At 38.6% G+C, this 12,148-nt stretch overlaps 1 protein-coding gene across 1 annotated transcript; it reads right to left on the bottom strand.

Annotated features, from left to right (window-relative positions):
- Positions 1–3,288: 3,288 nt before the first annotated feature.
- Positions 3,289–11,646, bottom strand: SPCS3 (signal peptidase complex subunit 3). Its single transcript, XM_058524932.1, has 5 exons — positions 11,407–11,646; positions 9,893–9,966; positions 7,652–7,728; positions 4,413–4,528; positions 3,289–3,444 (listed from the first exon to the last, which is right to left on the bottom strand). Exons 1-5 carry the CDS (start codon positions 11,547–11,549, stop codon positions 3,312–3,314), a joined length of 543 nt encoding a protein of 180 aa, XP_058380915.1. The 5' UTR covers positions 11,550–11,646; the 3' UTR covers positions 3,289–3,311.
- Between the last annotated feature and the right edge of the window lie 502 nt (positions 11,647–12,148).

Here is a 12,148-nt window from a genome sequence, read left to right as displayed (position 1 = left end):
CCCTCCCCAACACACGCACACAAAAAAAGAAAGAAAACTTGTTTACTAGACTTGGTTTCATCCATTTTCTTTTAGTTCAGCAGCTTCACATAAAAAGCATAAATCTGAAAGTCTTTTAAAATGCATACTTTTACTCGTAAACAAAATTCATTTTCATTAGAAAAAATGCTGACTATTTATTGCAATTAAGAAAACCCTCAAACATTGCTTCAGTATTTTCATGAATTTTTCTTAAGAATCTGTATTTGTGAAGTAAACAATTTCCCAAATTGCATCAAAAACATGCAACAACTTTTTGAAACAGATCCCTTCAGACCACTGGCAGTCATATGAAATGTACACTGGCTCTCTGCTAAAACCAAGGAAAGCTTCTGCAATAGGATCGATGTTTGCTTACTACCAAAGTTGGCAGCTTATGGTTTTTTTCCCCCATAAACCTATTTCATGTGAGTTCAAACTATTATAAAATAACACCTCCATTAACCTATATGCCAAAGATCCAAAAGCTCTAGATCGTTAAGCTTTAGACAGGACAGTGAAAAGTGTTCATTGTAATCTGAAAGCCCATCTCAGCGCTATTAGCAGGCTGGCCAGACCCACTGAAGAACTATAAAATGATTCCAAGAAAGGAAATCCAAAATATCCACTTTCCTATTGACCCTAAGGAATTTCTCAAGTTTTCTGTTATTTTCCTTTAAGCATCAAAAAACCAAATGTAATCAATTGGGGGAATAAAAACACTGATACAGCTGCTTGTCTAGTTAAATTGCTAGAGAAAAGGGAGCATTACCTTTTAAAATTAACTCACTTCTAACCATAATTACTTTAGATAAGTGTCTTGCAATTATTCTCTTTTCCCAGAATCATCTCCGGGCTCAGACATTTCTAATCATACTTAGGTGTTTATCAATCTGAAGCCTTGGGTCTTTGTGGAGACTTTATAAGACTTCTTCAAAACACTGACACTAAGGTAGATGACATGGTTATCAAACTGAACATAAGTTCAATTTTTTAATGTAGAATCAGGTAAACTAATAAAGCTGTGCATACCCAAAAGTGAGTTCCTGAGACAGAGGTTTCTTATTCCCATGCTGGAGCATTCTTGTCCTGAGCAGTTCCCCTTAAGTAAAAACAAAACACTGTTTATCCATTGTGCTGGCTGGGCCTTTCTACTCTCTTCCTCACCAAACTCCAAAAAAGTGGGTGGGCTTATCAAATGCACTGTAATGTCAACATTCATCTCCACCTCACAGCAGACCCACTCATCACAGAGGTATAATGAGCTACTAAACCAGTACCAGCTCTGGTTAGGACTGCGGGCTCACTGTGCACACCTTCCTTAATGAGAACATACCCAATTTTTAAGCTTTGACGCCTACAGATTTTAAGTTTCCACGTCTAGTATTTGTACAAACTGTATGAAGTTAAATTTTCTGGGTGTAAACTCTAACAGAAATAAAGTCAGATCAACATGAAGGGGGTGTTAATCAGTCTTTCGATCATGTTCCTGTCTTCACGCCACTAAGGTGCTCTTCCGTTCAAGCTCTCCACTGAACGGATACAACACATTTCATAGACCTGTGTGGTGTAAAAGAACCACTTTTAAGTTAACTAGTCCAATCTGTCATTTTACAGATAAAGAAACCGAGACCCTGAAAAGTTGAATGAAAAACTTGTCTAGCATTCATGATCCTATACCTTTGCCCCTTCACATCAACACATGCTCTTTTACATACAACAGCTGTTAAAACTAATGGAATTAAATGGCGACGTATTTCGTACGAGGTAAATCTAATAAACGTTAGCTATTTATTTAAACTATTCTTAGAAAATACTAGCCCTTTTTGGTTACTGCTGATCAAGTAACTACAGTGCTTGGTCTTGCTTTAAGAGTAACGGACTTGAAGTTGCTTCCTTTGAGGACGTTTATTTGCCCATGTAGAGAAAAATCATGTTAAATATGATAATATATTTAATCATGTACACTTATGTATTTAATCTCTAAATTAGTTTTACATGCATTTAGATTCTTATACTTTTAACTTAAGTAAAATTAATTGAGATATTAGCTCTACATAAGTTGCTGGCAGTTTGAAAATTAGTCACTTCCATACAGGATGGGAAACCTCTTCTAGGAATGATAGAAAGGGTGTCTAGGGTAACAAAAAATACCATGAAAATTATAAGTGAATTTTGAAAAGTCTGTAATCTGAGGTATAGGAGAAAGGACCAGCTTAGAGATTCAGATCTGCATTCAAGTTTTAACTCCCTTTCTTGCTAGCTATGTAACCTTGAAGCAATTCAATAAACTTCTGGGTTTCAGTTTCTTCATCTGCAAAGAGCTCACATTTGCACTTCTTGTAACCTCATCAGATTACTGACGATAACACACAGTAACATATATACGAGTGCTTATAAATGCAAAAGCACACCAACAAATATTATTACGCCAAAAATTATTAAAATGTGGACCTACAGAAAATTTTAAATAATCACCATTCAGTGGCACTAGGCATGTGCACTGGAACGAACTTAACTCAGAGGGTAAACCATGCGAACATTTCAACCTTCAATGGCAATGCTAAAAAATCACACACAAATATAATACAAAGAAACATTTTTAGAGAAAGCACTGAAAGACACCATATTTGGTTGACTTAAGAGACTTTAAAATGAGTTAGAACGATCTACAGCATATAAAGAGGTATTTAGTCTTTAAGTCTGGAGACAGTTGCTAGTCACCTGTAAGAAAAACAAGCATTACGGGCATTCCTAAGACAAATGGAATAAAACTCCATCACTTTTGGCTATTTTGTAAACCAGGCTTCTCACAAATAACCATATTAATTTTTCTAGTAATCAGACATACCCTAAGATAAAAGAGAATGTCTACTACTAAAGCACATCCAATGGGAACTTGCACGAATGCAAGGCATAGAACAGAGTTCTTATAACTCCACAGGCACCTGCAAGTTTTAACTACCCTTCACGCTCACTTTATATTCCATAAAGAATAATGGAAATACAGGAAATACTTCAAATTTTAATTTTTTACAAATCCTTATTATGTAGTTGTCTTATCCTTTTAATACTCCACTCCAGTGGCCTTCTTTTCTTCGTGTTTTGTTTGTAAAATTAAGTTTAAGTAGCACATTAACCTTTCTCTTCAAATATGCCTTTTGACGTTAGTTCTTATAACCCAAAAAAAAAAAAAAAAGTAACAACCCAAACCAAATGAAGATGCAAGGGAAGAGATAAATGAGATACAATTCATTAAGTATAAAAATATGTTGTTTCAAATTCAGAATAATTTAATAACTCTTCGTTATTTCATATGTATCTGGAAATGGGACAGATACGTGTCCTGATCCTGTCACAAGAGGTAGAATTCCAGCATTTGGTACAACATTCCAAGACAGAGTTAAAGTGACATTCCTGTTTCCCCTATAAAAAGACAGAATAAACAGATGTCAGCAGGAACATTTGTAGCTCAATAAAAACCTTTTAATTCAAGCATTGAGGTACCAAATATTTTATATATAACCAGTTATTCCAAATTGGAATCCTACTCTATAAACTTTTCTCAAGTCTTTTGAAATCCCAGAACAGTGCTGGGGAACACCAGCATTATATCTGCAGGTATCCCATAATGACATATCCAAACTCACTCAGTTACGGTTATCAGAGCACCAACCAAAAAGCTTGAATGAGTAAAACACAGAGAATATAAAGAGATATGAGCTAGAACTCAGAAGACCATGCTTGGAAACCTAATTCCATCATTATCTAGATGGACAAACCCAAACAAACCAAAATCTCTCATGGCCAGAAACTTTTCATCTGCAAAACCCAAGGTTTGGTTAAAATAATTCTCCCCCAAAATCCCTTCCAGTGTTTACTCACAGAGCTTAGAGCTAAAAATAACCCAAAAGATCAATCATTCTAATTCCTTCATTTTGTACCAAAGGAAACTGAGGTTCGCAGAAGTTAAGAGAACCGAAACTAGAAACCTCAGTATCAACTCCTAGATCAGTGCGCGGTTCCTCATTAGTTTAGTTTCCCTGGCAAGTTCCTCTATATGGATCACAAAAGGAGCCCTCTGATGATCACAGTCCTACGCCCACACCGGCAGCTGAGGCTCCCAGGCTCCATGTACGAGCAGAGGCTACAGGCCTTCATTAGTTTGACTATCACATTTCACATACTGCAGAGAACTGAGCACTGATCTGAGATGCCAGTTTGTATGGCAGTACTTCTATCCAATCTTCCAGTTCAGATCTGCAGAAATACTGTTGTTTTCTCTCAACTCTCCTCTTTTTACCCTCTAATATTTTTCTTTAGAATAAAAACGTTACATCGTTATCTTCCCTTCACATTTCATTAAATGAAAAAAATGACAAAGAATTGCTCACTTGAGACCATTTCCATCGTCAAAGAAAAAATATTTTGTTTTCATATCTTTCAGCAGCAGCTTCGGATTATCACCTCTCAGAACAATCTTGTCCCAAAGGACAACTTGGTTCAGAGCCTACGTTAGAATGAAAATCAATTAGATAACTCATCAGAAACAGCATCTCTGCCAAACTAAAAGTATCGGTAAGCAAACAGTTTAACTTATATCAATGAATCCAAGTTTGAGGGAACCGCTAAAATCATAAAGCATACAAAATGATACCAAGTGGAGAGAGAGGCACAGCAGTGTCAAACTTTCCTTGGACAAGAGATATTTCCCTAAAGAAAAGCACTCCCTTTGCTAAGGTGACTGTATTATTTAGGGCCCTCACAGCGTACTATGAGGTTTTAGACTCATGCGCTCTCCAGCGTGAGGCCCTTGGAGAAACGGAAGGGATAAGAATCCTTGGAAGGGAAGCAATCTTTTAAATCACCTTTCCCAGTTATATTTCTAAGACCCTCCAGCTTGGTACGGACCCTGTATGCGCACAGAACTAATCGTCGGTCCATCAGGCTGTTAATACAGGTCATTGCTGCCAGATTATGTCATAAAAATTTATGCATCTCTAAGGTTTTTAAATTATCAAGGAATCACTAAAGAAATGAAGCCTTTTAAAGACTTTTTTTCTTTCAAATTAAAAAAGAACATAGGCGCACCATTGTTCTATTATGGCAAAATTCTACAAGTCAGACAATTCCTGTAAGCCACTATTTTGACATACCAGAAACAAGACGTTTGAAAAATTAGGGGCATGAAATGGAGGGAAAACACATTTGTGACCACTACTAAATCCCAAGATATTTGTTCTTGGTAAGCTATCATCCATTAGCTTGTGAAGCCAATCGCACAGTGTATGGTGACTACGTTCACTAAAAAGAAATGTAGAAGAGTTATTTCTAAAAGAGGGTTCATATCTTCACCTTAAATTTCTTTCTAACATGAAACAGAAACATCAAGACTAAATGACACAGAATCAAAGATATGCCAAAGTGAAATGACTTTTTATGTATCTTTATTCATTCACCAGACCAATAACCTGTCAAATTCCAAATTGTATTAACTTACTGGTCATGCTGGGGTAAACTAGAGTGATTATAATTTAGGTATCCCGTCACCAAGAAGATGACATATTTATTTGGATAATTTGCTGAGACTTGTAGAATGATAAGCGTTTACAGTTGTTACTCTTATCTTCGGCATAGCTTTTTTCTGTTCATTTTAACATTTTGTTGATACTTAAGGGAGGGATAAAACTTACTCAATATTCCTAGTGCCTAACAAAATATCTGGCATAAAAGACATACTCAAAATAAATGTACAATGAATGGAAGTGCTAAAAATTCCAGTTAACTAATCAAACCAATCAACAGATAAAGCTGATTAATTTGTCATCCCTTGAAAATGAATACAATTTAAATACAACACAGAAGTATACTCATCTCTGACTACCAATTACCTCCAGGCTATGCTGATAACAAAACACAGCGGTAACTCAGGTGAAAACAACAGAGAAGCACATTTTAATTCCATAGATTTCACCTTCGTATTTTAATTCACTTATCAAAATCATTCACTTTACACTTTTAGGAGAGTTCTGTTTTACCAATATTCTATATAAATAGCTTAACTCTTACTCTATCTGCAACAAAAGCTCTAAATCAGAGTGGACTAACCAATTTCAATCACAAACTAATAGTTTTATTAGTGTTTTAATAGGTTGTAATTCAATAGTTTAATAGCTTTTAATTATAAAACTTCTGATAAACTCATTACTAAAAAGACTACGTTAAGTTCTGAAATTGGTGAATCCCACGCAACTCCAAAACAAAGAAAAATATTTCTCAATAGACAGAGATATTAATTGCAGATATACGCTTAATAAGACTATCAAAACAGCTCACATCATGTTATTACAAAAAGAAAAATATAAATATTTAGATGGATTTTTAAATAATCTCAGAGATGACTCAAAAATTAGTTATCTTTACAGCTTCTGATTATGTATTTGAGTAACAGGAGTTGTAAATACAGGTCACAAATTTTGTTGATTCAAATATCTTGCAGTCTCTTTTTAATCATCTCTCTCTCTAACCATAGCTGTGAAGAAAGAATATTGTAGCTTAAAGGGCACTACAGCTGAGTGAGCAGCAACACTACCTCCCCATTTCCTCAAACACTCATAGTTTGGCAACATACTTTCTGATCTTATCATTGGAAATGGTTGCCAAAGGTCTTTGATCACAAGTTATTTTGAGCACAAACCCCAAAATTTGCATCTTTATTTATAAATTATGTACATAATACACATTACTACTACCCTTAGATAATATCATCATCGGTAGTGAATGTAAACTTGCATTTCAAATAGTCTTCTTGACTCACGTTGAATTTTTTCAGCCAACTTTTTATTAGATCTACCTAGGTTCCCTTTTTGTTTTTTTAATCCTTTAATGTGGCTGAGCAGCTCAAAAGAGGAACAGACACATCAGCTCTGCCATTTTCCTGTTGCTTACATGTGCTAGGACCATCAGCATTATCTTTACTAGATAATATAATCCACTTAGTTGGGTATATACTGCAAAACTTTGCAAAATGCTGAAAGTGAATGAATGAATCTATGTATGTACCATGGTCAACCTCTGGCCCTACAGAATTCCTCCTCTTCCTCTGGAGTACTTGCATGGTGTAGAAGCCACGCGAGCATCCGACTTAAGGACTGAATATGAAGATTAATGTCAGTCCACATAGCAAGTATTAGTGAAATTTAACTTGTTTTACTTTTATTTTAAATTGAGAAATATATAAATAGACTTCCAGTTTCCAGTATGTCAGGTAAGGAGATTGGAAGTTGCCACTCCATCCTAACATCAAGCAAAAAGCTGAACAAACTGAAAACCTGGCAACTTTTCTTAGATCCATAAGAAACAGTAGCTCTTAACTATTTTCCTTAAATTCTTATGGATTACCTTACATGCACCCCATTCTGGAGACCACAACGTTAAAGAGTGACAGAAACAGACAGAAAAAAAAGACAGAGGCTATTAAAGGAGATAATGTCTTAGCAGAGTCACCTCTCCATAGGCTTGTGATTTTTATTAAACTACTCCAGTTAGATATTTTGAATATATAAAATTTATCTTTTTTCATAAAAAATGAGGTTTTAAGTATCTATAAAAATACTTCTATATAAATACTTACATTATTTTTTGTTGAATATTCTGCTGATAAATAAAGAAACAACTGCTTAACATTCCAATCAAATATGTTCTCTAGATGTAAACAAGTTAAGGAATACAAGTCATAAAGCAGCATACAACTTTTAAACAAATCGTATTCTTAATTATCCATAGCAATACTGATACTAAAATAGAAAAAATTAGAGATGGCCCAGAAACAGACTGAGCCACTAATTTAATAAAAATATATAAAAGAGAAATATATTGTAAAATCCAGCTCATTCCAAAGTCAAAAAAATATCAGTGAGATTGATTATCAGCACCCTCCCTTGCTCCTCTAAGCACTACTAGCTGAGATACTTTGATTAATAAGGAAATAAAGAAATAGAAAAATTTAGTTTTCTGTAACATCAACTCACTAAGCCTAAAAGAAAGAGGATTTAATATTTCAAGCACATGATTCCACTGGAGTTCTCAAGTACAACTAATCATCACAATTGAATTTACTGATACGCAACCTGAAGGTGGCTCACGTAATTAAACTAAGAATAACAAATTGTACATGTTGCTTTTGGACACATGCCAGTAGAGATCAAAATGTCTCAATCCATGAAGTGCTTTGGTAAAAATATGCAGCTGAACACCAATTTGCTTTTATCAATTTACCAGAGTGAAAAAAACTCACCAGGATTAATTACCAGACTGGTGTAATCACTGAGAAATTAACTGAGTTAATGTTGGATTTTATTAAGTATTATATGCAAATGTTGACTTTTTATTATATGTGTTTACATACTGATAACAACATGTTCAAGACATTCCACTGTTAGATATGTGTATCCACTAAGGATCACTATTTTAGAATTAAGAAGTCTAGGATAGCTCTTCATAAGAACAGGTACAACTTCGAGTTTTAGTGGCATCATCAAGAAAATCTGAGTCAACTACAAATGATGAGATTGAGAATATATAAATACAGTAGTTGAGATATCAGGAAATTTCACTATAATTCTCCAGATACCCAAAGATACTACTTTCACACTAGATCCAAACTCCCTCTTACTAGGGTAGATATTTAAAAAATGACATGAAGACTTAAAAGCAGACAGGCAAAGTTTAGCATAGGACTTTTCTGGTAGTGTACTCTATTTCTTAAAAAAGTGCCTATAGAACGTGCAACTATGACATACAACTATCTACTGGGGCTTTGGGGAAAAAAAGAGGAGGAGGATTGGCAATAGATGTTAGCTCAGAGCCAGTCTTCCTCAGCAAAAAGAGGAGGATTAGCACGGATGTTAGCTCAGGGCTGATCTTCCTCACACACACACCAAAAAAAAGTGCCTATAGAAGTAATTCTTACTCTACTTCTAATCCCAATAATTTATGCCTAAAAAAACAAGTTAAAAGTAATTCCATGGTAGCAAAGAGGTATATCAGGTAAACTTCCCAGGTACACGGTCTGCTTCAATCGTTCAGACAGTTGCTTTACAGAAGTCGAGACAGTTCAATTTTCATAACCAATTTTAATCCTGGGGTCTTAAAAAGGCAATTATGACCAGGGTAGAAGTGGCAGGGAACAATGCTGCCAAGATATTAATCTAAGACCCTAAAAGAAGATAAAACTAGCCAAAATGATCAGAGCTGTCAAAGATGGAAACTTAAAATAAAGAGAAAATATTTAAGTCATCCCCATTTTAAAGTAACTTTTAATTGTTAAGATCTCTCTGACTCTTATTATAAAACTACTTATAAAAAGAACTATAATGGCAAAATGCTAATATGGCTTACCCCTAATCATTTTGACAATGACCTTCCAAACCTTAGCAGATGTAATTCATTTTTTTACCATATGTTTTTCTCTGCTATCATAAAATACAGACATATTCTTTGGGATTGTACATGAAATATTCCCCCTAGGTAAGCTGAGCACTAGTAACATTCTTCCTTCTTTAATCCAAATGATCTAATTTAATAAAATTCTTTCCAAAATACAGATTCAAACTCTCTTGAAGCTTTTGATCTATTTAATGTTTCCGTGAAGAATTTAAAGTATGTTCACACAATAATAACTCGTGAATCTATAAACAAGTTTTCTCAAGGTGTGAATGAGGACATATTAACACTATTTTACTGACAGGTACAGAAATTTCAAGGTCTGATTGACTCAGGGGATAGTCATACTCATTGTCCCCAAATCACTAAACAACATGTACATTATTATACAACTACAGAAAAAGCAATGAAATATTTTCTTAAAGGATATCAGCAGTTATATCAAATGTAATGAATCCCAGATCACTTCTTTCTCTAGGTCCAGTGAAGTCTTCTACATTTTTTCTAGAAGTAAAGATAAAAGTTTAACCATCCTTCAAACATAACAGCATACAGAATTCACAAAATTCCTTAGATAAAATGAAAGACAGGATCTAGCTGTATGCGCAGGTGAAACAGCAATCCCACAAAGAAACAAGTAAAAATCAGAGGAACTTTTAAGTGTGAAAACAGGATAAACGTTCGAATCCAACATAAAGGGAGGTCTTCAGCTATTTTCATATACCTTAAAAGAATTCCTAACAAAACCCAGGGGGAGAGAAAAACTGCTCAAAGAAAGTGTAAAGACCTGATGTCAAGCGATTTGGTAGAATGGATGGAGTTACAGACGACAGACTACAAGGTGGTGTGGAAAACTAAGATAAAATAGCTGCTATTTATTGAGGGCTTACTATGTGTCCGTGTCAGGTCCACTATATGTTTTTCACAACTATCTCAATTCTCACAACAGCCTACAAGCTGGGCATCACTTCCATTTCAAACAAAAGGAAATTAAGGCCCAGAATGGTGAGAAATTTGCTGAAGATTAACAACAGCTAACGGTTGTTCATGTGTACTATGGGCCAAGCTCTTCTAAACCCTGAGTTGAGAGGAGCAGGGCCGATTTCCACGCGGGGTCTATTTGAATCTAACACACAGTATCTAACAAACATCAATACAGAAAAAAAAAAAAAAAAAAAAGTGGGGGGGGAGTAGCCATTAGATGACAGGCTGGTTGGCAATTCCGACAAAGAAATAAAGAACACTAAGGTTGAAAAACGAGAGAGAACTTGGAAGATGGAACAGAGAAGAAAAATATAAGAACCAGATAAAAAAAAAAAACGCTACGTATCAAAGAAAAAGTGCCAGAGAATAAAAATCATCAAGAAAAAAAAAAGAGGCATTATTGAAATGACAATGTTATTCCGAAATGCCATTTCTGGCATTTTCGCAGATTTATTCAAGCGGTGGGCTCTTGAAAAATAAAAACCACGCTGCAGCTGCGAGCTGGGATGTTGAATCCTGCCAACTTCAAAGCAGCCGCGAGCACTCACTGCCTACTGAAGGAGGGAAGGCAGACGCCGGCGAGGGAACGTCAAGCCGCTGGTACCGGCCCCGGCCGCGCACGGGCCCGCCGAGGACACCCCGGAGGCCGGCCCGGCGGCGGCGGCGCGGCTGCGCTGTTGTGTAGCTCGCTCATTGGCCGGCGTGGGCGGAGGGACGTGAGGAACAGGAAGGACGCGGGCCCCGGCCCGGGACCGCTCAGGATTCACATTTAAGAGCAAGCCCGGGAATTCGCCGAGGCCGGAGGGAGCTCGAGGGGCCGCCGGCGACGCCCCCCGGACGCCCGCCCTCGGGGGCGACGGCCGCTCACGTGGGGCCCCGGCGGCGCCGACGCCCCGCCCGCCCCGCCCCGCCCGGCGCGGCGCCCACCCCGGCCGGCGGGCCCGGCCCGGCCGCACTCACAGCATGATCCGCGAGACGTGCAGCCGCACCGGGACGCTCCGGTCTTTGAAGGCGGTGGTGATGAAGCAGCCGAAGGTGAGCGCCGCCATCACGCTCAGCGAGAAGGCGAACAGCGAGTTCGCCCGCGACAGCACCGTGTTCATGGCGCCCGTCTCCCCGCGCCCTGCTCCGCACGCACTCCGGGGACCCCGTTCCGGCCGCGGACCGGCTCCCTGCGCCCCGCGCCTGCTGCCCTGCGCGCGTTCCGGGAGCGCGCCCCGCCGCGGCCCCGCCTCCTTTCCGGTCCTCCCGCGCGCGCGCGCCCGCTCTCTGGGACACGCCCACCGGGCGGGCGGGACCGCGCCGACGGGAGAGCTGCGGGCGTGCGGGCCCGCCCCTCCGTCCGCGGCCTCTCGCCGCCGCCAATCAGCGACGAGCAAGGGAGGGGCGGGGTTTCGCCACGGAAGGCCCGCCTCCCGCCGTCCTGGCTTCTCCTCCGCCGGCCCCTGGGCTCGCCCACCGCGCTTTCTCGGTCCCTGAGTCAGGTGTTTTGGGGCTGCGGCTTCGTGGTTGCTTATGTTGCGTTAATTTGCACTCAACACCAGCAGCAAGGCCAGGTAGTTTGGAGTGTGTCCTGACGTGTCACGTTTGGAAGCAGCACTTTACAAAACGCCGGGTCTTCCCCTTTGTCAAAGCCCAAGTTAGCACTTGAGGTTTTTTCTGGAGGGTGTGGGGAGAGGGAGGGAAAGAGGCCGCCCAGGTC

This window comes from Diceros bicornis, chromosome 29 (genome assembly GCF_020826845.1).
Source record: "Diceros bicornis minor isolate mBicDic1 chromosome 29, mDicBic1.mat.cur, whole genome shotgun sequence".
NCBI lineage: Eukaryota > Metazoa > Chordata > Mammalia > Perissodactyla > Rhinocerotidae > Diceros > Diceros bicornis.
Note: the sequence above shows the minus strand (reverse complement) of the source record. Positions and strands in the feature narration are given on the sequence as shown.

Coding starts and splice junctions, on each gene's coding strand:
- SPCS3 (XM_058524932.1), bottom strand. CDS start 11,549: ATGAACACGGTGCTGTCGCGGGCGAACTCGCTGTTCGCCTTCTCGCTG. Junction 7,729..9,892: donor TACATTTGATATAACTGCTG/ATATCCTTTAAG, acceptor TAACTTGTTTAC/ATCTAGAGAACATATTTGAT. Junction 3,445..4,412: donor GACGATGGAAATGGTCTCAA/GTGAGCAATTCT, acceptor GTCTTTTTATAG/GGGAAACAGGAATGTCACTT.